The sequence below is a fragment of the Phaenicophaeus curvirostris genome, chromosome 5 (genome assembly GCF_032191515.1).
Source record: "Phaenicophaeus curvirostris isolate KB17595 chromosome 5, BPBGC_Pcur_1.0, whole genome shotgun sequence".
Taxonomy (NCBI): domain Eukaryota; kingdom Metazoa; phylum Chordata; class Aves; order Cuculiformes; family Cuculidae; genus Phaenicophaeus; species Phaenicophaeus curvirostris.
Genome location: NC_091396.1, coordinates 66,094,398 through 66,120,376, shown reverse-complemented (window position 1 = coordinate 66,120,376; position 25,979 = coordinate 66,094,398). Strand labels below are relative to the sequence as shown.

Genomic DNA, 25,979 nt, shown 5'->3' with positions numbered 1-25,979 from the left:
TGTATGCAGTCTTGTCCCCCCCTACATGATGTGTGAGCCCTTCTTGGTGGGACTGAAGGACCCCAAGCTGCCTGGTAAATGTTAATGGCATGCTTAGCAGACCAGAGTTGATATTTTGGGTTGTTGAGCAGGGGTATCCAGCAGTATTTAAGCCAATGAGAGTTATGGCACAGTAAAAAATTAAGTATTTGATGCTTTAAAATCCAAATGGGATAACTTGACACAGCAGTGAGGTTTACGGTTCTTTTTTTCTGTGAGCCTTGGAAGTTGTTTTGGAGCGAGATTGCTTTCTGAATCAAGTAATGTTTGCTGTATTCTTCCTGGTTTTGCTAGAAGCATGGTAGAAGTTCAAAACAAAGCCTTGACTTCACTCTACATAAAACTCCCTTTTGAAGGATACGTCTGTTTTGATCTCAGTTTGACTGTTTATCTCTTCTGCATCATGCAGCTAATTTATATTCCAACAGGATAAAATGGACTTGATAATGGCCTTTTAGCTTGTCATCTTAAAACACATGCTCAGCCTGGAAGAGCTGATGAAAGTCATGTTTATGGGAAGCTTACAGTCTAGTGATCAGGAGTGGACTGACCTGTCGGCTGCAGGGATGTGTGCAATGTGGAATTCATACAGATCTCGTAAGGAGTGGTGTTCAAAACAAAGGCTATAGTCTTTATCTGAACACCATTCCAAAACCAATTACAGTCAAAGTAAGTCCTTTCATGTCTTTATCAGGTGTTCACATGAAGCGTTGCCCATTGGGAGCATCTGCCCCAACTAGGGTATTTAGTGGGACCAGGCCAGGGGACCGGGTGTGAGCAGGTCACCTCCCACCCTCATAGTCCATGGGCGCCTTCAGAGAGTTTCTAATCTCAATTTACAATAGACATCTAAGAGACACCAGGCAAGCTGTCTTCTAGAGTTACCAGTTTCCCACGAATAAGCTTAAGAGGATTTTGCTGTAGCTGGTTCAGACTTCAGTGTCCGAAGTCAAGTGAGATGAATTCCATTAGCAATGTGTAAATGCAGTTTTATATGTATTTGTGCAGCTGTTTTTCTTTAGTGGATACAATTCTGTCTCCCTGGGGCTGTAGCATGCTTATCATGTTCTCTGAATCAGATATTCTGTCACTCCTTATTGTGATTAGATTAATAGTGTAATTTTCTTTATTAATTGTTTCCCATAGGGGAAAATAAGCTCCCCAAACTGAGCCTGGACACCATAACCTAGTAGTGATGCGAGACAGTGTAGTGTCTTTCGTGGAGACCTTATCCTTTATATCTTACCACAAGATAAACCTCCAGATGATTTTACTCTGTCTTGCTGGTTTTCTTAGCAGAAACTGAGTACATCTGTGGCTGGAGCAGAGTTTGTTGCAAGAAAACGTTGATTTGTGTGGGGCTGATGCTTGAGATAAACCTGTTGTTACCCAGAGTTCAGCTACAGCTTTTGATGTAGGTTGCAACTTTGGTGAAGAAGAGTGAATAGCTTTTACTTTTGCAGTAGGTCCCCTAAATATGTATGTCTGACTGCTGTAAACAGAGAAGTTGTACGCCAAGAGGACAGGGAACGTTCTGATGTCACCAGCCCCTTTCTGCTGTGAGCATGGAGTAATCGTTAGTGGTTGCGATTCAGCACTCTCTAATTCTGCATCTGCTTCCAGGGCTGGTTTGCTGTCTGGTTAGTGAGTCAGCAAACTCACAGCTTCCCCGTGCTCTAGTCTGGATTCATATTTAGCGAGCAGAGGGAAAGAGACTGCTGCAGGCAGCATGCACGGTGCCTGCGCAAAGAGGACGGTGGGAAGCGATCTGGATGCAATTCAGGGGCCTCTGACTGCTGGAACTCTTGGCTGGGGATCATTCAATGCTTGTCTTCTACAATAAAACCAATGCAAGGGTCTGGATACTTAGTCTCCAGGGCCTTGGTCAATGTCTTACCAGCCACTGTGGAGGTTCCCAGCCTGCAACCCAGCTTAACATTTACACTGTATGGTTTCAAACTCTATAATTTACATTATTATAATGCGTACCGTGTGTTTCCACAACAAGCAGAGGCTCCCTGAGAGGAAGTAATTGCATATATAGATTGATTCTGTGGAGCATTGGATACAGTATTAAATTATATCATTATACTGAGTTTTGTTAATTACAGATAGGTGAGCCAGCATGCTCAGCAGTGATTGAGGGTTACGGCTCATGGTAATAGAAATTGCCAGCCAGATCTCCAGGTATCGCACAGCTTTTCATCTCTGCAAATAAGAAAACTTTAAGATCTATTTTAAAGGTACCTGGAAACTAAGTTCCTGTTGAATTTTGAGAGGAGAGCCCTATCTTTTTCCCACTGTGGTGCCTTGCGTAATCTTGAGGTGAGTAAGGTAGCACAGGACCACAGATTTCATGTTGACTTGCAGTCCTCGGAGTAACTGTGATGCCATCCTGGTAAATTTGGACATCGCATTCCACTTGTGGATGGATTTGTGTCTGGTCTTCCTCAGGACAAAGTGACTCGCTTCTCTTACTTCTAATCCATATTAGTTTAACGTTTTCTTACACTTAGAGTGGAGATAGAGAGTACATAGGATCAGAGGACCTACATGAATAGCATCTCATACAGAAATGCAATCAGCTATTCATAGTAGGAGAAGAAGCAGATGGCCAAAGCTCTTGCTTGTGTAGCCAGAGAAGCTGATGCCTTTCAAGCTGCAATCTTTGATGGGATTAAAGGTACCAATCACACATATTTTTAAAACAGTTTTCTGTCTACTCTGTTTCTCTTGTAACTGTTGTACGAAGTGGAGGTTGCTGGGGCAGACACGTGAGAGAGTGCTTTCTGGATTAGAATATGGCTCTGAGTTACTGTTAAATCGATGGCTGATTTTCCTTTGGAAAAAAAAAGAAAAAGCAGCAACTTTTAGATGCAATCACGTTCTGCCATTAATGTTGAAATTGTCTGAAAGAAATGTCTGGAATTGCTTGACATTGTCTCATGCGTTTCATTCTCACCATTGTTAAGGTTCATTAATGATTCCATTATAAGCTCCTGTTTGCAGAAATGGTTTTCTAAAAACAATCTCTGTGTTATATTACGATGTTGTTTATATTATATAAATGCTCAAGGACTAGACATGTATTAATAGATAGCCTTGTGATTGTGGAGCCAGCAATTACTTGGCTGGTGATTACTCTATCACAAAGTCTCTCAGCACTTTGGAGGGGAGAATGAAATTCCTTCTGCAAATTGGGAAGATAATTTTCTTTGAAACAGTGGTTGTTACACAGTGCTGGAAATCCTCTGCATGCAGATAAGCAATAAAAGCTGGTTAGCTTTATGTGGTGCAGTGTGATGCTGTGGAAAAAAACCTCATGGTGGAGAGCTGTTTCAGTCACAGGGGATGTATTGAAGATCCTAAAGGAGAGATCCAAGCCTTCAAGGAAAGGTCGCTCTGGGTGGAAAACCAGGCAGCTGAAAACGTTTCTTTTTCTGGCGCTTCTTCCATTGTGTGTCCCAGGTACCTGACACTGGGTGGAATGATCTCAGGAGAGGGGGTGATGAGGTACTTTGTCCATACCTTTCATAGTGTTAACCTTACTCTTCCTTACTGTGTCACCGCACCCGAATAGTAAATCTGAGTGTGTCTCCCAAAACGGAATAAGAGGGCAGCATTAGAGGGATGTGCAGGGCAAGGTCATGTGTTTAAGATAATACCCTGTGTGGCTGGCTCTGCTCCTCGTGTGTCCTGCCTCCTTGTGGGTGGGTGAATGGAGCAGTCCATGCACGGTACTCTCACTGTGTCAAACGTGAGATCCCAGCAGGCTGCTTTAGGAAGCATGACAATCTAGGTTAGTGACCCTTGATCCTTTTCCGATTGCTTTATGACTTTCCTTACAGCTGATAACTTCTTCCTGTTTGGTGGTATAGTAGGGGGTGGAGGGCAGGAACTTGCCCTCTTAGTTGCTATCAAAGGCACAAGACTTTAGATAAATGGGGCCTTAAAAATTAGAATCATAGAATCACCAGGTTGGAAGAAACCCACCGGATCATCGAGTCCAACCATTGAGCAGCTTTGCTAGCAGATTCTGGTAGACCTAAGCTGCCTTTCTGCCCTTTTTCTTTCTATTTCTCACGGTCCCTATAGCAAATACCTTGAATAGCAATGGTAAATCTTCCTACCTACAAATCCTTGGGTAAAACTCGATATTAGTTCTCTTGGTGAAGAGCTCTGGAGCCAAGGTTCTTGAGAGGTGTTGGTACCCACCTTCTGGCAAAGAAAGCTCCCAGCACTGTGCTAAGTTGCACAAGTGGATGGGATTTTCCAAGACTTCCAAAAATTGTATGGGCTGTCACTGGTTTGCTCAGTGAAATTTTCTCATTGCTCCAAGTGAAAAAGAGGCTGAGGGAAAGCCTTCTCGAACTACCTGAAAGGAGCTTGTAGCGAGGTGGGTGTTGGTTTCTTCTCCCAGGTAACAGGTGATGGGACAAGAGAATATGGCATCAGGTTGCACGAGGGGGATTTTAGACTGGATGTTAGAAAAAAACTTCTTTACTGAAGGAGAGGTGAAACATTGGAACAGGCTTCCCAGGGAAGTGGAGTGTTTAAAAAGCACGTGGCACTTCAGGATGTGGTTTATTGGGCACAGTAGGGCTGGGCTGACAGTTGGACTTGATGGATCTTAGAGATATTTTCCAACCTTAATGATTCTATGAACTTCCAATGCCGTAAATAATAACAAAAAGGGAGTAGAAGAGAAAGAAGATGTTGGAGAATGAGAAACCAAAATGTCCTAGTTGCCTCAGGGAAAGTGAGGAAGAAATGTAGACCAACTATGGCCTATATATATCTCCTGGTTGTGGCAGTTTTTGTAGGGCAATAAAAAGAGAAGAGACTCCTGCAATACCATTGCTTCGTTATCAGATATAGAGCTGCATGTTCCTGGCTCTTTTGCCCAAGGCATTCCTGATTCCGCGGCTCTATAGCAGTTACATTATTCAAAGTTTATTTAAAATAATTACTGTAATCATCCATATATTGTCACAGTGTAAGGAAGCAGAAAATTGCACTGCATAATTCCCTTGCAGTTGTCTGAGAAATCTCCTGTCTGCTTTGCTAACACAGCGTAGATATTTGATGAAATCCTTGCTTTCGTGCATTGGGGCTGCCGCACTTTCAAGTTTACAAAGCGCGGTAGCTAATATATTTATATTTTATCTGGTGCGCTTAACGACTGAATGAAAGAAAAGTGTTAGCAGAGGTCAAGCATTGTTTGAATGTGTTGCAAATGGTTTCCCAGGGAAACAGCAAATCAGTACTCATAGCCTACTGCAGCATCTCCTGAACAACATCCAGCCACCAGCCATAGCCGTGTTTGCTATAGTACTCGCGACCAAAAGCGATGCAGGCTAAAGACGGAGTGAGCGTATGAGTAGGAGAACAATTTCAAAGGATGAAGAAACATTCGGCAAGAGTAGCACCATTACTGTCTTACAATGTTTCTGAATTAAATGCGCCGGTGCCAGACGGTAAATGCTTTTTTCCCCTCCCTATATCTAACCCCTGCCAGAAATGTACTTTGCATGCTCTTCCTGCTCTGTTCTGTGCAAAGTAAGGTGACTCTGTGTGTGTGTGTGTGTGTCTATTTTTAAAGTAACTTATGCTTGGATAGCATTTTTAGCACTTTAATATCATCTAGGATAAGTGCAGTTAAATTTCTATTGCCTGTGTTCAGCTGCTGTGTGAATGATTTCTGATGAAGGCACTAACGCTGAAATGTAAACAACTGATGAAGTTGTTGTATTTCAATTCTGACTTTTAAAACTATGTGAAATTAGGTCCACTGCGTTATCCACTTTTCTGTAGATTTTTAGTATTGTGCTCTAGATTTATCTTTTTTTTTTTTGCTTTAAAGGCAGAGGCACCAACTTTTTTGAGATAGCAGTTGTTCCCTTAAATTGCTTTCCCCCCTTCTCCCTTATTTTCAGAAGTGTTGGCTTTAAAGAAATTCCTTTATACAAACCTCACAAGATAGAAATTGTGAAATCTGTTGTGTGCTCTCTATCGGACATGACAGCCTCGTGCCTTGCAGAGTGCAAAGCAACTTCACATCACACTTTTTGTGTCAATTTGAAATGCGGTGCTGTTGTCCGGCATGAGGTAGCTGTGATGCAGATATAAAGCTCAGCGTGCTGAAAATACACAGCAGGTACATGTGCAGTGTAAATCAAAAGCTGAAAGGAAAGCTTTCTAAAAATTTTCCTAATATCTGGGTTCAAGTTTTTGGCTGAAGTGTCTGTAGAAATCTCAGGCTTGAAATGCACTGCTCTAAGTTTATTATGCTCAGATGTTTTAAAGAGGTGAGTGGGACTTTCTGAAGTTGCTTGTTCTGCCAGGAATGAGCTCTTTCCCACTACATTGGTTAAGAGCACTGGAGTCGTAATATTGCAAGGCGTGTGCTATCTCTGGTTTGAGTTTTGCCGTGTCAACCAGCAATGGAAATGTGTTTCCTTTTGGTGAGTTAGATTCAGCGCTACATCTAGGATACAAACAACACAAGAGACACGGTCCAGTGCTTGTCAGCAGAGCATGCCTTCCAGTTCTTTGATCTACCTGGATCAGACTGGCTTATATTTGGTTGGACTCGATGATCTGGTGGATCTCTTCCAACCTGGTTATTCTATGATTCTATGATTCTAGGAAATTACAAACGAGGCTGGGTTTTGAGAGAGCAGGGTATAGTCTGTGTCATTCTTCTTGGGAATATATGTGTGATATTGAGTATTCTGCAGGCTTGGTAGTTACTTGATGTTTCTTTCTTGAGGCTAAAATGTCTTAAAGCAGGTTGAAGGAGCTGCTAGAACTGGCTGCTTATGTCTGTCTATTACTGTTACTCAGCACCAGATTTTAGGACACTTGTATTAGTAATTAGTACACTCCTCTCTTGTGAAAGTAGCAGCATTTTGGCCAGGTCAGCTGGCTTGCTGTGCTGGTTAACAAAGTGTTTTGCTGTTCTTCATTCCCTGAGAGTTCCCAGCATGGACCAGACTCATCTCATGCCAGGCAGTAGACACAGAGGATTAGAGACCATTCTCATCCTTAAGGTCCAGGGCAACTCACAGGCTCTGGTTGCCTCCAGATTAACCAGTCTGAATGTTGTTGAGCATCTCTGCTCATTCCAGCCTTAACCATCTCCCCAGGTTGGGCTGGAGCAGCAGTGTCAAATATTGCCCTGACGGTTTCCTCAGGCAGGGAAAATCCAGTCATCGTAGGAAAAAAAGGGCAATAGACTGGAAGTGACTACATGACAGCACTTCTCATATCTGACAGGCTGAAAATGGAAAGGTTCTTTCTGGGGATGAAGCTGGCCAAGCTGAACTAATACTGGGCACATACATTAAATGTGAGTGTGTGCAGCCAGTTTTACAGATCAGCAAAGATGTTAGCAGGGAGTCCCAAAGAATCTTAATGGAGTAAGGCTTCCTGAGAGCACTGAGCCTGTCCCTACTCTCCATCCCAAGCATGGGAAAGGCATGTGGAAGAGATGCTGCAGCAACCTGGACGCTGGGCCTGAAGGCTGGGAGGAGAGCAGGGCAGCAGGGCACTCTACGGTGGCAGTTTTCAAGCAGTTGAGGTTTGTGGCTTCCTAGGTATCTTCTGGCAGAACCACAGAAACTGCTGACTTCTGAATAGTGGAGTAGAGTCTGGGCAAGAAAACTCCCTTGGTTGTAAACGGGCACTCAGTTGTTTGCAAATCACTGGTTAGAAAATGCTGCTCTTGTGGAAAGGAGTGGAGACAGCTGCCAAGAAAGGTTGGCGAGTGGTTCTGGAAGATGTGAGGTGTGTATTGAGCTGAAACCCACAGCCACCAAACACTTTTGATAATGTGTCTTCATCTTGGTCTGGCCAGACCTCCCTCCTGAGCACAGCATCAGCCAGAGCGAGAAGGCTGTATGTACCTTCTAGTGGGAGGTGTCCCTGCCCATGGCAGGGGAGGTTGGAACTGGATGATCTTTAAGGTCCCTTCCAACCCAAACCATTCTATGATCCTATATAGTGCCTGAGCCAGGTGAGTACCCGCTGTGGTGAGGAGACTTATCCCAAACGTGCCATCATGGAAAGGCAGTGGTGACATGTATTGGAGCTATTGCCCCAAGGCAGAAAACAGTCAGGAGGTGTCTTGAGTATCTCCTGGTGTTACAAAATGCAGCAATACAGTGATAAATACTCACTTTAGCCTCAGCTGCTTACCTGTAATGTGTTCTTCTAACTCACCCTATCTCAAATGTAGTTAATTAGGCTCTAAGTCAGGCGAGGAAACTGAAGTGTGTGCTTTACACATATACCACAACACTACCATGAACTGAGCCTGAGACAGTCACATTTGGACTCATCCAGAGGCATCTAAGTCTAAATCTTGGTAAGTACTAAGAAAGTCGTCTGAGCTTCCTGGAGTCAGCAGGAGAGCTGGACACCTCTGAGAGGTGATTCATAGCCTCACATTGGTATCTAAGGGAGCTGGAGTGAATCACCCTCTGGAGGCACCCATCAAACAGGAGAGACAATAGTTTATGTAGGAGATAAATAGAATCAATTTGATATTGAGTTGTGTGTCAGTGTGCTGACTGCTCTTACACTGGGATCTTAGGAGACCTGTGAACCAGCCTGGATTTATTGCGGTGTTTCTTGAAAGCAGAAGCCATATGCTAATTATTTAATAATGAGATGCATGTACGTGATTTCTGGAATGCCCTGGGTCTCAGCTCCTTTCACAATAACTTTATGTCAAAGCAGGCTCATGGCTTTCATCGAAGCTACTCTTGATTTACTGCAGTGAAAATAAAATGAGTTTAACACAGAAAATCTGTTTCTTTTTGGAAATGTCATGAATTTTAGCAACGGCGAAATTTATTTTCCAATTTTTATTTTGGTAGAGAATCATAACCTTTTATTTTGGAGTGAAGTATATGAATTCTGAAACTCTTGGAGGTGCATCTGGTATAATTTATTACAAAGTTGGTAAGAGAGGTTCTTTTTTTAATGGGATGGTGTGCAGCTTTGAATCAAATTATTTGTCTTCATCTGTTGCTCAGTCAGTGCTGAAGTGGTGAGAATCTGGTCTGACCCTAGGACAGTGAATCTTCTGATTTGCTTGAGTTGGTGTTGGATCAGGTGTATCTGGAGGAAAGAATATGATGTCGATCTGCTATAGTGAAGGATATGTGAATATGTGTTCAAGGGACTCATTCAGAAGTTGATATTGAGTTGATCTCATAGGGACTCTTTATGTAAGCAAAATCTTAAAGTTCTTGCTCTGGAGTGGCAATAAGGGGACGAAGGCTTGTAAGTCCCTTTGGAGTTGTTTCCTCAGACAGGAATGGTTGGATTTGATCTAAGAGGTCTTTTCCAACCTAGTGATTCTATGATTCTGTAGGTCTGTGTTGACTTCAACTGAATTAAAACATACAATCATAGAATCATTAAGGTTGGAAAAGGCCTCTAAGAACATCAAGACCAACCCTCAGCCCAACACCACCATTGTCTACTAAACAATATCCCATATTGCCACATCTACATGTTTTTTGAACACCTTCAGGGATGGAGAATCCACCACTTCTCTGGGCAGCCTGTTTCAATGTTTCACCACTCTTACAGCGAAGAAGTTTTTTCTGATATCCAATCTAAACCTCCCCTGGTGCAACTTCAAACTGTTTCCATTCATTCTATCACTTGTTGCTTGGGAGAAGAGACTTACACCCACCTCATTATGACCTCCTTTCAGGTAGTTCTAGAGGGCAATAAGGTCTCCCCTCAGCCTCCTCTTCCCCAGGCTAAACACCCCCAGTTCCAGCTCCTCACAGAGCGGTCTGGTGTGGAGTTATCCTCAGTCATCCTCCTTGAAGGCTGAGACAAACCTCACTAAAATAAATTGGTCCTCCCAGGAACTGCAGCAGGGATTGGATCAGTCCCCATGATCTGGAGTCATTTGCCAGGACCAGGGTGCAGATGCCTTTACACTGCCCTCTTCTTCCTCAGCAGCACTTAGCCAGAAATTTACTCTCTGATCTTCATGGGCTTCGTTCTGGATACAGAGTCCAGATTGGTAAGGAAGGAGCAATAAATAGGAGCTCCTTGTGTGGAAAATGTTTGTTGCTGAAGTAGGATTTAGATATTCATACCTTTACTGAAGGTCAGTGTTCCCAAACTCCAGTTGTCACAGCTAAGTTGGAGATTTTGATGCAGTGTTTATAGATCAAGGCGAATGGGGATGCCAGCAATGTTTTCTGACAGCAGAACTCAATCCAAAGTATTCTACTCCTAACTGAAATTTAAAATCCATTTTTCTTTTGTAGATGAATGTGGATCTTTTCATATAGAAGTTATAGAAGTTTTGATTTCAACATGTAAAAATCCTTCTTCATTTGCAGCACTTTCTTCTACATCCTTTCAGACTCTAAATATTCTATGTCACGCCCAGTAACTTTAAAATATGCCTAGCCAGTGTGATTCAAAAGACATCATTGCTTTCTCCGGCTGCTGGTTCTGCTACGGATGTTGACAAATAAATGTTTTTCCCAAGATTTGTTCTGACACCACCACACTGGTGCTGGGGTCGAATGAATGGGATTCCTTGTCAGTGCTTACAGAGAGGCATTGCTATATGTTTGAGTTATGGTAAAATGAGAATGGGGAAGAAAGGCATCTTGACTTGAAATGAGTGAAGAGGGAAGAAAGCCAGGAAAAAAATATTTCCATACTTTTAACTGTATTTTCAGTAAAACGTAGAAGAATGAACAAGTGGAACAAAGAGAGGTTCTGGGTTTTTAATATTTTTTTTTTTTGTATTTTGAGGAAGGGTCTCAATTCAGAGCAATACAAAGAGGAGTCTTTTACTGCAGTAAGGAACAAGTTGAGAATCATGCATCAGGGCTCCTGAGAAGGAGGTCTTCAGATTGCTTACAGCCAGCAAAGCCTTTGTATCCTTCCTGCAAAGGGTTCAGCTTGGGTTTTTTTTTTAATTTTTAATGGTTGCAGCTGTTGAAGCTAACGTAGTTTGCAGCCTGGATTCATTTTATTTTGCAGTCCCCAGTCAGGACATAGTGTTGGATGCAGACCATGCACATCGTGTTCTCTCCATTTGCTCAGAAATGATGCAGCTCAGAGCAGGTTCTTCCTAAGAAAAACTCATGTTGCAAGTGTGTTTTTCAGGTTTGTGTGCAGACGCAAGGCATCAAGTGTATGACAATTAACACTGGAAACCCAGTCTAAGTGAACTGTGGCCAGCTGTGGGGATTAAGGGATGAGCATCAACAGCTGCCTGAGGAGATGCCTTTGTACAACTCGTTTAGCAATTATTTCCCCCTGCCCTTATCAGCAAAAGGTGCATAATCATACATATATCTAACTATATGACCTGGCTGCATTGAGCGTAAATGGAAACTCCTTGAATCTTCAATATATATGTGTTAAATCTCAGTGTTATTGCTACTACTGCTTCTTCGAACAATGATATGGTCTGTTTGGATGCACTTTGTTTATAGATCTCACCATCTTTCCATTCCAAGCACAGCCAGTTTGTGCAAATGCTGCACCTTGTCTTACTGGGGCCTTTCACAGACCCTGAACTTTGTATGAGCAGATGCCACTGATAATCTGACTGCAAATTTTGTCTAGCAGATCACATCAGGCATGAGGACAGTAGCATGATGTAGCTTTCATATTGGTAGTGCAGTCCAAAACCTTCTTCTGTGTGGCGACCAAAGAAGCTTGAGCAAATACATGCTGCAGGTAACAGGATCAAGTGGAATCCAAGGTTGTTTTCACAACTGACATGGACCATGCACAGATTGTTCTGCTCATTTCTGGTTGCTTTGATTTAATTCTGAAATCCTCAGGTTGCCAGATCTAATAGTGTTAGATGCAGATGCATTCAACTCCTTCTCATTAGCTCTTTATATTTCTTTTGCTCAAAACTGACTTATTATATTGCATTTGGCAGAACTGAGTGCATCTTTTCTCTTTGATTTAATGGTTCATCCTTGGCCTATCCAGTTATTGTGAGGTTTTCTTGCTGTTTATATATTAGTTTAGATTGTTCTGCTTTTTTTCCAAATCTTAGTTATAAGTGGAATCAACATTCGTGGCCTTATTGTACCTAAGCACAAGACGTGACTGGTGTGTACTGGAGAGTGGGATTTTTTTGACTGTCTAACCTGGATTTACTCCCCTGACAATTAGGCTAGAACTGCTCATCTGGAAGGGTAATTAGGTACAAACTGTAGAGTGACACATCCCTGATCAGACACTAAGTTAGTTGTCGGATGTGAAATTTAAGTTACTTACTCTATTTTCTGCCTCTTTGTTCATTTTTTAGCAAGGGTAGGAGAGCATGTGGAAGTTGTTGAGGTTTCTAATTGTGAGTGGAGTTGCCTTCTGCTGATTTGAAGTGAATGGCTGCGTACAGACATTGAAGGGGTAATTGGCATAAACTGCTGATGGATGTCACTGTTAAACTACAACAAAAATATCTGTTTTTTCGCTTTCTACTCTTGACAATAGCTAATCATAGTACAAGAGAAACGCTGTACACCATCACTGAGTCATTTGTTTTTCATTAAAATCTGAAAATCTTGTTTTCCCCTAGGACAAAAAAACCCAAATTGATATAACCTTCTCATCCCCTTCAAACATAAAAACTTCCAGAACATGCAAATAGGATATGAACAAGGCATTACTCTGAACAGACATACGCACACAACTCTAATACACAAAGATTGTTGCAGCGTCTCAGAAGGATGTGTTTAAATGGAGAACATCATCTACTCACATCTGAGACACGGTGAAATGATTTTTCTTCACTGAATAAGAGATGCTTATTCTTCATACCTGTGGAGTGCACTATCTGCAAAAATACCCTCCCTATTGTTTGTTTACTTCACTTCTGTGAGTGTAATTATGCTTCGCGTCCTGAATCAGATTGCTGGTTCTGAACTCCTTTCCAACCTAGTGATTCTATGATATTATGTTGATGGTGTTGGATAACCCTGCCCCTAGCTGTGTGCTAAGAGTAGCAAACAATCTGGTTAAAGCTACGGCAAATCCAGCCTAATGAATTTTTATTGTAAAATGGACAGAATAAGGTCTCCTCACCTCTACCAATAGCAGTGCATCTTGGTCCCCTTTCCTGTAGGGTCATGTCTACCTGATGTTTTCCTGGCCACAAAATTTGCACTGCCTTCTTCACATTAAAACCAGAAATTCCTTGCAGAAGTATCCAGCCCTCGCGATCATGAACTGTTACCATCCTGAGCGTAGGCACAGGCTGCTGGAAACAATAGGCTGTGATGTGTGAGCGTGTCCGTCATCGCTGCGGGTGCTCACTCTAACAGGTAACGCTGCAGTGTAAAGGCAATGTTGTCAATTCTTTCACCGGGGCCCAATTTAGCAGGAACATTCAATTGACGTACTTTCCACATCACACCAGACCGGATTCTACCTCCATCCATCTGTCAAAACCCAGCAATTGTTTCTGCGGCAGTGGTATGAAGACATCATTTTGTCAATGCAAAACCAGTGACATATTAGGAGCTGAGAGTTTAAGGGCACAGTAAAATAAGTATATTTTAATACTGAATGAGTAAAAGGCAGATTGTAGGTGCCTTGACTGACTTTTTGGAAAAGCTGGTCTCTCTCCTGACCACAGGTAACCATTCCTCTGCAGGGCTTTAGGAAAAGAATCATAGAATCATAGAATAGTTTGAGTTGGAAGGGACTTTAAAGATCACCCAGTTCCAACCCCTTTCCTATGTGCAGGGACACCTCCCACGAGATCAGGCTGCCCAACACCCCATCCAGCCTGGCCTTGAACACCTCCAGGGATGGGGCAGACACAGCTTCCCTGGGCAATCTGGGCCACTATCTCACCACTGTCATAGTGAAGAAATTTTTCCTAATGTCTAGTCGAAATCTGCCCCTCTCCAGTTTATACCCATTGCCCCTAGTCCTATCACTAGAAGCCTTTGTGAACAGTCCCTCCCCAGCTTTCTTGTGGCCCTTTCAGGTACTGGAAGATCTCTGTAAGTTCTCCTCGGAGCCTTCTCTTTTCCAGACTGTACAAGCCCAACTCTCTCAGTCCTTGTATGGAAGGTGCTCCAGCCCTCGGATCATCTTTGTAGCCTCCTCTGGACCTGTTCCAACAGCTCCATCTCCTTCTTACGTTTAGGATTCCAGAACTGCCCACAATACTCCAGGTGAGGTCTCATAAGAGAGGGATAGAGGGGCAGAATCACTTCCCTCACCCTGCTGGCCACGCTGCTTTGGATGCAGCCCAGGATATGATTGGCCTTCTGGCCTGCGAGTGCACGTTTCTAGCTCATGTCGACCTTCTCATCAACCAGCACCCCAAGTCCCTCTCTGAGGGGCTTCTCTCAACCACATCATCCCCCATCCTGTACTGAAATCGTGGATTACCCCGACCCACGTGTAGAATCTTGCACTTGGTCTTGTTGAACCTCATGAGGTTCTCACAGGCTCACTTCTCCAGCCTGTCCAGGTCCCTCTGGGTTACCCCATCCTTTATAATGCAAACAATCTGTCTAGCTCATTAACATCACCTATTTAACCATTGATTTAGTTGCATAATCAGAAAAAGGGTATACATTTTGGCACATACCAGCAAGCCAGATGTTGCTGTCTCCCAGATAACCAAACGCTTTGTGCTGGTAGTCCAGTGTTGTGAATGCATGGATGACTTTCAGAAGGGAATTCAATTACCTTTTTGAGAGGTTCTAAATTTTCATCTGGGCAGATGATTAAAAAAGTAAAGAAAAAGAAAAAATCAATTCTGTAATGACTTGACCATAAAAATTAGTTCCAGGGCTTTATTTTTATGTTCCATTGATTATTTTACTGGCAGTCCATCGATCCATTTTTAGTAACAACTTTGAGACCAGTAGACCTGTCCCCAGTAAAATGGCTTGGGGTTTTATTTTATTCAAAGCACAGCTGTCACATGCTAAATGTGTCATGTGCATGAAAATAATGTGCAAATAATTGGTTTTGAACCTCAAAGCATAATGCCTTCTCTCCAAGCCCCCTGCAGAACAAGAGTGATTTCTCTAGCTGAGATGAGGACAGATTTTCTCACTGTGTGAGCTACGTATTTCCAGTTCTGTGTATGAACAAAGACCTACAAGTCACGCATTGCACCTTTCCGGGGGTCAAGATATCTGTGAACAGTTTACAGATGGATGGTGAAAACAGTTGTCAGGACAAGGTATGTGCTGCTGGTTCGTGTTTTGAAGGAACACGGCGGCTGCGGTGCATGGTGGTCACTTCTTCAGAATGATATTCAAGAACGTGAAAAGCAACGGACTTCAGTGATATTAATCATGTGGTTTAGGTTAATTACAAGCATAATTACCTTGCTAAATTGAAGCACACTGGAATATGTATATAATAATTAATGCAAGACAAATACAGAGTTTGTTAGAAGCGGATTGGAAAGCCACAGGTTCCCCTTGCTGGTTTCCCTTTGGTCTCCATCGGCAGAGAAATGGCTTTACTTCTTATGCTGTGAATGCTTCTTAAACATTTGCAGGGCAAGTAAAAAGATTTGTTGAAACAGAATAAACTAAAAATAATCCTGAAAAATGGGAAAGAGCAGGGGTTTGATTTTTTCCAGTGACGTAAACGTAATTCAAGTAGATTTGACTCTTTAAGATGTGCTTGATACAATCATGTGTGGCCCTTCCCAGTCCTCCCTTCCTTCCTTTGTCAATCCCATTGGCTGAGTGTTGCTTTGACGCTTGATTATTACCTCCAGCTCATGAAGGAACCTTTCTAGCAGCAAGATCTAGTGGTCTGGCAAGTTTTTACCTATTTCCCCTCATCCCCCCAATCTCTTTCAGTAGTATTCCCTTAAAATACAAATAATTCTCAAAATGTAGATTCATTCTCAACCTGTGATTCATCTCTGCTGAAGCCAAGGACTGTGTTCATGCTCAGTATTGACTGTGTCAGTTCACAGAAACCAGATGAGCCTTCTGTATACGGTAAGTTTCAGATGCCTGTTGCAAGCTCTTGCATTGAGTAGTCAAGTTAAAAGAAGGTTGAGTAAAGTAGTCAGGTAAAAAGTCCCATCCAGTGTAAACATCTCTGCTCAGGATGGTTGTCCAGGGTCAGACTGGTTGGGGCTTTGAGCAGCCTGATCAACTTGAAGATGTCCCTGCTTGTTGTCAGAGGGTTGGACTAAATCAGCTTTAAAGGTCCCTTCCAACCCAAACCATCCTGTGTTTCGTATTCCCTGTATAGTCACAGGGTGATGCAGGTAGACCTGGAGCACTGTTCTTTTTACCCTAAGGTTCATAGCTAAAACAAGTTAAATGAATCAGATCCAGCATCACTCTTCCTTCACTGTGGAGGATATGGATTTTGGTACATTTTTAGTTCATAATTGCTTCTCCATTTGCACGTGGCAAGTCGTGGCAGCAACCTGCTATTGTCCTCTCTGGAGAGGACATGGACTCACTACCTAAGACCACGAGGTCTCTATAGGTGTATGGGATTTATGAAGGTATACAGGAGCTCAGTGGCAAATGCTGCTCTTGATGCTCTAAATTTGGAGGTTATTAGTGGATCCCTACTTGATATCTGGCAATTGCTTCGTGAGACAAAGAACTGGAGTTGTGTGAGTTTTGCCTTCATTCCTCTAATGTAGAATAACAGTGCACACGTGTGAGTTTTACTGTGTAATGGTGATTTGTTGTCCTTGCTGCTGGTCTCGGGTTCGGATTAGTTACTCCAGCATATATCTAGCCACCTTTGCTGTCAGAGTATATGCTTAAAATATGTTCTGATTCAGTAGCATTAGATGGCCCAGGCATTCTACCTGTAACAAGGAAGTATTGATAAATTACTGCGCTATCTGGTTGTTTTCAGCTACAAGGGAAGAAGGTTTCAGTAAATCAAGCAGTGCCTTTCAATTAAATGCAATCTCTTGAATTGCAGTTTGGGTGTCAACTGCTGAGTTTCTCAATGTATGGGAAAAAATTGATGCTGCTTTGTTGTACCAGATATAAATAACTCGGAGCTCTTTTTGCATGTGAAGAAGAATAGGTTTCCTTGAAATTTTGGTTGCAGGTCATCTGCTAGACTTCTGCTGTGGGTAATGTGAACTTGATCATGCTCTAATTGTATCTGAAGAGAGATCTAGCACGTGTCTTTCAACTTCATGAAATCTCTTTAAATGATGCATATCAAAGTGAATAGTGATTTCGGTCAAGGCACCTTGGTGGCTGATTCTCTGAGGACAAGTAGTCAAGAGATGCTTTCTGAAAATAAAACTTCTTTAAGTTGGGGATCTGAAAAATCCTAAGCGCCTTTTTGAATATTTAGCCTCCAAAGTACCATTGTCTTAACCTCATGGAGGCTGGAATTAACTTTCAGCTCTCAGATAGTGTTCTTCTTGTGGGGTAAGTTGGGGCTGCCAATTCTAATGCACTTTTCAACCTCAGGAAGATTTGCAATATACTATTGCAAATATGTTATATGGAGTGTAATGAAGTAGGTAATATTATCCTTCTTTGACAAGTGGGAGAGGTGACACTTGGAGTTACGAAATAAATAGAACAAAGTTATGAGGGCAGTTGTGTGCTTGGTAGATCACTATTTTCTGCATTAAAAAGTAAATATATGAATGTGAATGGCTTTTTAAAGCTCTGAGAATATCCAGTTGGTTCCAAAAAGCTCTGTGGACAGTACCAGTCACCAGAAAATTAGAAGAGACAACACAGTGCTTAGACATCACATAGGTCTTAATTTTTCAAAGTTGACTTGTGTGGGTCTGGTGTCATAGACTGTGGGATTCATACTGTCTTGACTGAATTTGTAGGACTCTGGAGCAAGATGGGACTATGTGACAAGGTGGAACATAGATCTGGGTGTTCCGCTTGTGTTGAAGTACCCTCATACTGGAGGGAAGAGGAAGGGAAGAACATCTTTGAGAAAGATCATCTCTGGGGGGGTTGGCTGCTGGTTCAGTCGCTTGTCCACTTGCTGAGTTAAAACTAACCTTGGAAGCTCTAAGTAGTCTGAGAGAGGATTTTATTTTGTATAATACCATCTTCTGTACATCTCTTCTTTTGTTATCTCTGTAGTTAAACCTGCCGAATCAAACATAGAGTTAAGTTCATGGAAGGCTGTAGGAACCCTAGCTTCCTCTGGCAAAAGACTGTTAACCTGATTCATGCAGTCTTGAATCTTGCATACTGTCCTTGATTTATAGTATACTTTTATTTTGTTGTTTGTCATGGGGTTATTTGCATGACGTGTACTGGAATGACTCATTTTGCCAGGAAGAATGTTGCCCTCTAGGATGTCTGCCTTATCTGTTGCACATTTGACACCTTACACATGGGGTTTGTGTCTGGTTTTGTATTTGTTACAATGCAAAATAAGTGTTATTGTCAAATTAAATACTTCTAAGTCACAGCAGGGTCAGTGGCTGCTCTGGCTATATGCGTCTTCCCTAAGTTTAGGTAAAATGGTCACCAGTTGAAGTAGCAGCTGCAAAATAAGTGGTGGGTTGTCTCAGCTGATCATGAACACACATCTATATTCAACAAAATTACCCATCATCTTGACTTTCTGACTGAGGACTCTCTTGTGCTGCTCAGGTGTTGACTTCTTACACAGATACTTTCCATACATTTGGGAGTACGTGCAAGATGTTTGGGCACATTCTGCTGGATTCATACACTGCACCCTTTTCTGTCATTTGTTGGTTCTTAATTCAAGTCCTTCAAGCTCTTATTCATAAAATGTGGTGTCTTTCTCACTGGCAAAACCTTCATCTGATGTCACTGGTTATTTCTGGGACTTTGGTCTTGTCCTCGTGCCTCTATACAGCCTCTGAGTGAAATGCAGCACCTCAGCATTGTCTGCACCAGCAGAAGAAAAGCAGCTTCTCTGAAGATGGAGAGATTCTGATTTGGTGCATAGAAAGGCTTGAAACTGGCATCTTCAATGGTTTAGCAGAAGTCTTTGTCCAGAAGACCTGTCAATGACTGTTGCTTCATTCCATACAAGAGTCTCGAAGGATCACTGTGGAGGATGGAAAGAGGAAACTCTCCTCAGGAGAAACTCACTGAGCCTGGGAGGCAGTTGATCCTCAGCCCTCCTTCCACCCTGAGGGAGAATGGTGACCTCTCCTTTTGCCCGATTCAGTATCAGTGCTCAGTAAGGGGCCCACGTGAGTACAAAATATGTTGACTGTTCAGACCCTAAGGATGGAGCCTTGGGGCTAAGACTATGCTGCAGCACAAGGTGCTCATTTCTTCAGGGGAAAGACTGATTTTAATACAGCACCGTTTTATCTATAAGGGGGGAGAGAACTATGTATTTATTTACTTTCTTATTTACTTTATTCTGACCAGAGCTGAAAGCTTGATTTTTTGCAGTGTTCTTCCTCTCTCCCGCTGAATCGTTTGTATGCGTTTCACTGACAGAGTGTTTGAAAGCCCGACTTTCCTCCAGGGAGTTTACAGCCAAACTGATGCAAACTCTTTCTTCTCAGGTGCCTCACGATCATCTGTCATCCAATGCAAGCCAGGAGGCAACTGCCCCAGCAGACACAGAGGCATGACTAGGCAGCTCTCCCCTCTATCTGTTGCTGAAGATTCTGCTGCTCCCATTCTTGAGCTGCAGAATCGAAGTCCCTCGGGAATCTGTCGGCACAGCAGAGTCGAGAGGCAGAGCAGATCAGGTAGGCATAACGGCCGCATTCCCGGCGTCACAGCGTGCCTGCGAAAGGCCCCTTTCGTCTGTCTTTTGAAAGATGGTACGGAGTCCGAGCATGTTGACTTTGGTTTATGGTGCTGCAAAGAGCAAAGCCATGTGAAAGTCCTCCCTGGACCTGTGTGCAAACTGGGCTTAGGTGGGAAGGAAGCAAGGATGGGAGGAAAAGCCCTGGGCCTCAGCAGGTATGTGTAATGTGTTAGATATCTGAAAAACCATAAGGCCAGTAGGCACAGAAGATCTTGAAAGGATGATTAATATTAGCACGCAAGTTATTTTTTACAAAGTGGTTATGTTTCCTCAGCTTCAGCCTGGCCAGAGACCAGGACCCTTAACAGCCAGCCGTGTTCTGTCTGAAATACAATGACAATCTCACCTCGTGCCACAGCTTATCTGATGAAGAAGAGAAGCAACAGGTGGAAGGATATCTAGGGAAGACCATCACAGTTCAGATCATCGATCAGATGCATTTCAGGGCTTCCATCAGGAATGTGTCACCCACTTTACTGCAGAAGTTTAGCTCAAATGAACCTGTAGGTATGGTGAACGCTGACTTCTTCACCGTGATGTCCATCCATCACCAGTAGGGATGGGAGCAATTACAAGACGCAGCCACAGGCGTTTGAGTCTGCTGAGTTGTGCTGTTGAGGAGGAGAGAGATGTTGAATGACTGAAATAATTTAACCATCCAAGTTCTTGGGAATGTTGTCTATGTAGATACTGTGAGCAAAAAGAGGAGGAAGAACAGGTTGGATCTCCCTTGCACACTGGAACTGTGGGAGGTGAACCTTTCTCTTGTCACTTCACCACTGATGGCAGCAAGAGTCATCCATTCTCTTCTTGTGCTGTAAAATGATTGGATCTCATGCTCCAGGAACACTCTCTTGATGGGAACCCTCAGAAAAATAATGGAGGTGATTATTGCTGCAAGGAGTGGATGATACAGCATCTTGCAGTAAAGATCATATCTAAGATAGCAGAAAAGTGATCTAGTCTCATTTTTGCCAATATCGGGCTGAAATAACTCTGTGCATGCTGGCACTAGGGTACATTCAAAATAAGAATTCATCTTGTTTGAGAAAGAACTTTATCCCACTTGAGAAAAGAGTTGTCCCTTGACATCATATATCTTCTAAACATGTATTTTGCATCTATTGATCTTTTTCTCCTGACCTTCCATTCTTCACCAGTGAGATCTAAGTAGGACTGACCTGAGAGGTAGATTAACAAATATAAAGAATATTATTTTCTAGGTCCCAAATAATGAAAAGAGTTCAGAAGAAAAGCTATAGGTTTTGGTTTTCCTCATCTCACTCTTCTGAAAAAATGAAAGCAAGAGACATTTGTGTTGCTGTCTTGTCACAGAGACATCACAAGCAAGAATTATATTCTAGACAACTATATTCTAGACTAGCTGCCTTTCAGCACGCTTTGCCATTGACCTGTGTCATCTCCATGTGTCACCTGCAGTGCCATCTGCATTCTTTTCCTGATGTTTCGTCCTTGTTGAGTTCTCAGATTGTTTCTGTGCTCTTGACAGGGTAAGTCTATTGGTTTGTTTCAGACCAGACTAAAGGATTCTCCAAGGATTTCTACTGACTTGCTAACTGCGAAATGTTTCCTACCAAATCGATTTGTTTTCTCCTCGTTAGAATATCATTCACTGTCTGAACGCAAGTGTTTCTAGCTCAATCCAGCCCCAGGTTCATGACTTGGAAATCCTTAGGCTTATTCAGTAGTAATTGTGGACCTGCTCACCATGTGTCTTTGAGTTCAAGCCCTTTCTCTTTATAGGAATTTCTTACTTTATTCTTTTGATTCTTTGGCCAAGATTTAGGTGTACACATCCCATGGATTTTGAAAGCAATTATGCCGAGATACTACATCACTTTGGCCAGGGATCCATCTTAATTTCACTTAAATTCAATTTAAATATCTAGTCTAGGGAGAAATAAATGCCTCCAGTGGGCTTAGATAAATAGGGTTGAAATCAGCTACCTTCTCACCATGTCTGTCCATTATCATTAAATGGAAGGGGGCCCTGGGCAACATATTTAGTCTGAATACACAATTTCCTAACTACATTACATGGGATGAATCCTACCCCTTAGCCACTTACAAAAACTCCCCACTGTATATTTCATCAGGCTAATGCTTACATAGTTCTTTAAATACGAGGTAAGACTTGCAACAAGTGTGTGTTTCTGTGCTTTTCCCTAACATTCAGACCTGGGTCTGTAAAATCCAAGTCAAATACTAATGGTAGTGTTGCGCATAACCGCAATTACATAGTCATTTCGTAATGGAAGAATAGAAAATGTGGATAAATGTGCTTTACTTTAACTGTTAGCTCAAGAAGGACTAATAGCATAGTAGTTCTGCTCAGTGGGAAAATCTGCAAGTGAATATTACATAATATATTCTTTTTAAGCTATTCTAACTTGCAAATAAACTGTAATTTACCTTTTAATAGAAGATGTCAGTCATTATTAGTACAATAAAAATATCTATTTTCTCTCAGCAGCCAAAAGGAATGCTAAGATGTTGCTTGCTTTTTCATACCTGTGTCTGATTATCCCCTGCATGTTTCTAATAAACAGTAATTTTATTTAAATTATTGATTTCTCACTGAACGGAGCCACTGATTATTTTTAGAAATAAAATGCACCATACAATTGCAATTATAATTACAATTACAATTACAATTGCAAAAAGCTCCATGTCTTGGTTAGGCAAATTCTTGATTGCAAATGCACTCCCTGCTATGATAAATCAGTTTTTACGTGTGATGTTGGTCTGATGTAATAACTCGGAACCTCACTTTGACGTTTCTTAATGGCTGTAGCAGAAACAGTAATATAAAAGGAAAATAAAACGGAGTCTGAAAAGGTACCTTTTCCACATTTAAGTCGAATGTAGGACAGTGTATGTTTCACTGCAGTAGATGTATCGCTCCTCTGATCATCAACAATTACATTGTGTGTCTTATATATGTCACATCATATGTTGATAAGAGTGATAATTGTTAAGAACAGCTGCAGGTCATGATTTTTATGAGAAACTCCTGTTTCTTCTATTAAACTGATGTGATATTGTCTGATGGGGTAAATTGTTGGAGCTCAGTGCTGTTGGGCACTCGGTATCCAACACAGTTCCATCCATTGCTTTCAGCTGGGATCTGTGAAATCAATCTAGGGTTCATGGGTTGCACCTCTGAAAGATGTGTCTGGAGAGCTAGTCAAAAAAGATTAAATTAAATTCTCTACACTTCCATTAGGGAATCTGCAGTGGTCTGCAGATTAGATCTGAAAAGCGCTGTACTAAAATGGGAATGACAACCTTCCAAATCCTCCTTGGTTTTGTGTGCAGGTTTACTTGTAGGCATACAAAGCTTTGGTTTTGTCCAGTTTCCTTTTTTAACTTCAAAAATGTGAATACACTGACTTGACTGAAAAAAAAAGGCTTTCTATGCTTGGGTATATGAAACCACCAACTGTTTCTTTTTGCCCTCGCAGCTTGCAAATAAAAAAAAGAAAAAGTGATTCTTGAGTTAAAATCTTGAATAATGAGAACTTGTTCCTGGCTTCAGATGTACAGGCTCAGATAGATTTTATGTCGCACACAAGTGCAGTAATTGACTTTATAATGTAGTTGGTTACAAGTAATGTAGCTCTATTCAAGAGGTTTGGCTGACAGGGGGAAATAATGGCTGAGAAAGCAAGCAGTGGCAACAACTTAACTGTAATTCTGTTACCTCAGGACTCCATATTGTGTTTGTATTTGTATTTTGTATTTCCTATCCCCTTAAAATGACACAGACGGTATTACCGAAGCATTCCTGCGTGGGATTTCAGTGTTTGGGGGGCAGAGAGAAATTATAGGGAGAGGGCAAGAATTGTTTGAATGTGTTTTTTATGTGTACAACTATTCTCTTTTTCTGTTTTGTTGGTTTTTTGTTTTTTTTCCAGGAGAAGAGGGAACACAAGCGCACACGGAGAGCAGCAGCCAAGAAGCTGAAGGACAGACACGATGCCAGTCTTGCACATCCACATTTCTCAAGCTTATCTGGAGATTCCTGATAATTTTGTCCGTCTTTTCCTCCTGGGTTGGGACCACACAGTTTGTCAAAATTACGTATGAGACCTTTGACTGTCCTTTTTTCATGACTTGGTTCTCAACAAACTGGAACATTATGGTTTTTCCCATTTATTATTCTGGGCACCTTGCAACTACACAGGAAAAGCAGTCTCCAATCAAAAAATTCAGGTAGGCTTTATGTTGGTGATATCCCTTTAAACAACCTGATTTCTGTGGACTGAGATCACTATTCTTCTCAGTTTGACTCACGATGTCAGAAGGCAGAATAAAGATCGTGCTGCATGAGTGCTATATGCTTGAATAAATAGATAATTGATTTTTAGAGATTTTATTTTTGTTGATATGGAACACTCACTTTGTTTATAACCTGCTACAATGTTATATCTCTAAGTTTTGTGTTTATGTCTGGATCAGGCTTTGACTGGCCATTATTTAATCTGTTCATATCCATTTATGATATAACATTAGTATAAAGTCCAACCAAAACAATTCAGAGTGGAGGAGGTGCTCAAAGCTGAGGAGATGGTTTCCATGAGGAAGACCATGGTTTGCTCTCTATGGCCAGCAAGTAAAGCAGAATAAAAACCATCCTTTCCTCCTCCTGCTGGATCATACCATGGAGAAAGAACACCCCACTAGCCTTCTCTGCTCTCTTTTACGTGTGATAGGAAAGAAATCAGGGTGCAGACTCTTGTTTCTCCTCCTCCTCTAGCTCTGAGGGGTACATTGCATAGCTGAGTGGCTGTCATCCTGAGGAAATGATGTGAAGGCTTTGTCCCATCCTCCTTCAGGCTTCGTGCTGGAATGCCTCTTCCTCTATGTTGCAAAAGCCAGGGGAAAATGCCTCTTTGACCCTAGCCTCTCCTAACGCCGTGTGGCTGCTTGCTTTAATTGAACTGTCAACCTCACGTGCAAAGGAATCCGTAGTACTAACTTTGACATTGGTCTGTAGGGTTGGAAATTTAGAAAGCCCTCTTCGGTAGCCACTGTGAAGTCATAGAAACACAAAATTGAAGGGGAACCCAAAGAGGTCGTCCTGCTTAACAATCAGCACTGCAGCATGATCAAAGCTGCCTTAGCTTCACCCTAGCGATTTCTTAAGAAAGCTTTATCTCACCTGTACTTAGGGTATAGAAGCACCACCACCTTCTGGGACCATTCACCTCAATGTTCCTCCTCCACCTCCATTACTCTACCAATCTGACAGTGAAGTAGAAGCTGCTTTAAAGGCTGGAGCTAAATTCATCTTGCTGAGAGATAACACACCTTGCTTATGGAAGGAGGATAAGCTGGGACCCAATTCTGTTACTCCAGTGTAGACTTGCTGTGAAAACGATCTTATTGACTTGAGCAGAATTGTCTGTTCTACAAGGTATTAGCTAGTGTGTGGCCTCTACCTCGTTCCCGCTGACAGAGGGTTCAGCACAGTTGTCACTGAGCACACAGGGAATTCAATTTGTGACCATCAGGCTGGAGTGTAGCAGGGCTAAATTCTTCCCTGATCTGCTTTTGCCAGGATCTGGGATGTAATTTGGCCCTAAGTTATCGTTCCTATCAGATCAGTGTGACTGAAATGGAACAGTTGCACTTACTTAGCTGCTTCTCTGAAAACCCTGGTGCTCTGTATGTTCATGATGCCTTCATTCAGATTCTCGCTGGAGTATTTTTGAGGGCATTAACAGCATTGGCTTCTGGGTATGGGGTAAAGTAATAACAAATACACAGCAGGTAAGGAAGAAAGTGAGAATAAACATCCCTGCAGATACAGATCCTCTCCAGTTAGTTGGTTGGTTATATATCTATCAGAACAAAATGTGTGGCAAGGCATAATAAAAGTATGTTTAAGTAATTGATACATTTCCCAAGCTGTTAGGAGTTCAGTTTTTAAAGTTGAGGATGCCTGCTTACATGCCCAAAGGAATTTCTGCAATCAGGGAGATGCGAAGTAGTTATGTGAATGTGTGGAAACAGGAGACCGGTGTTAGATTTCACTTCCTACTACAGATACGTTGGCAACGTGCATCCCAGGGAGAAGGCAACTGATGGCAAATACTGACTTGATGATGGCAACCTACTGCTTGGTCTTTGCTGTGTTATAA

General features: G+C 42.1%; 1 protein-coding gene across 5 annotated transcripts in view; it reads left to right on the top strand.

The window, feature by feature from the left end:
* Positions 1-25,979, top strand: part of SLC35F4 (solute carrier family 35 member F4) — a 133,121-nt gene that overhangs the window by 88,836 nt on the left and 18,306 nt on the right. The window contains exons 1-3 of one of the 5 annotated variants that reach the window (XM_069856866.1): positions 5,460-5,516; positions 19,562-19,750; positions 23,751-24,048. In XM_069856866.1, the coding sequence (XP_069712967.1) occupies positions 19,627-19,750; positions 23,751-24,048 (422 nt within the window). In that variant the 5' untranslated portion in view covers positions 5,460-5,516; positions 19,562-19,626. Of the gene's footprint in view, positions 1-560; positions 637-5,459; positions 5,517-18,956; positions 19,238-19,561; positions 19,751-23,750; positions 24,049-25,979 lie in introns of those variants that run through there. The other 4 variants (XM_069856869.1, XM_069856865.1, XM_069856868.1 and 1 more) reach the window with 4 other exon arrangements.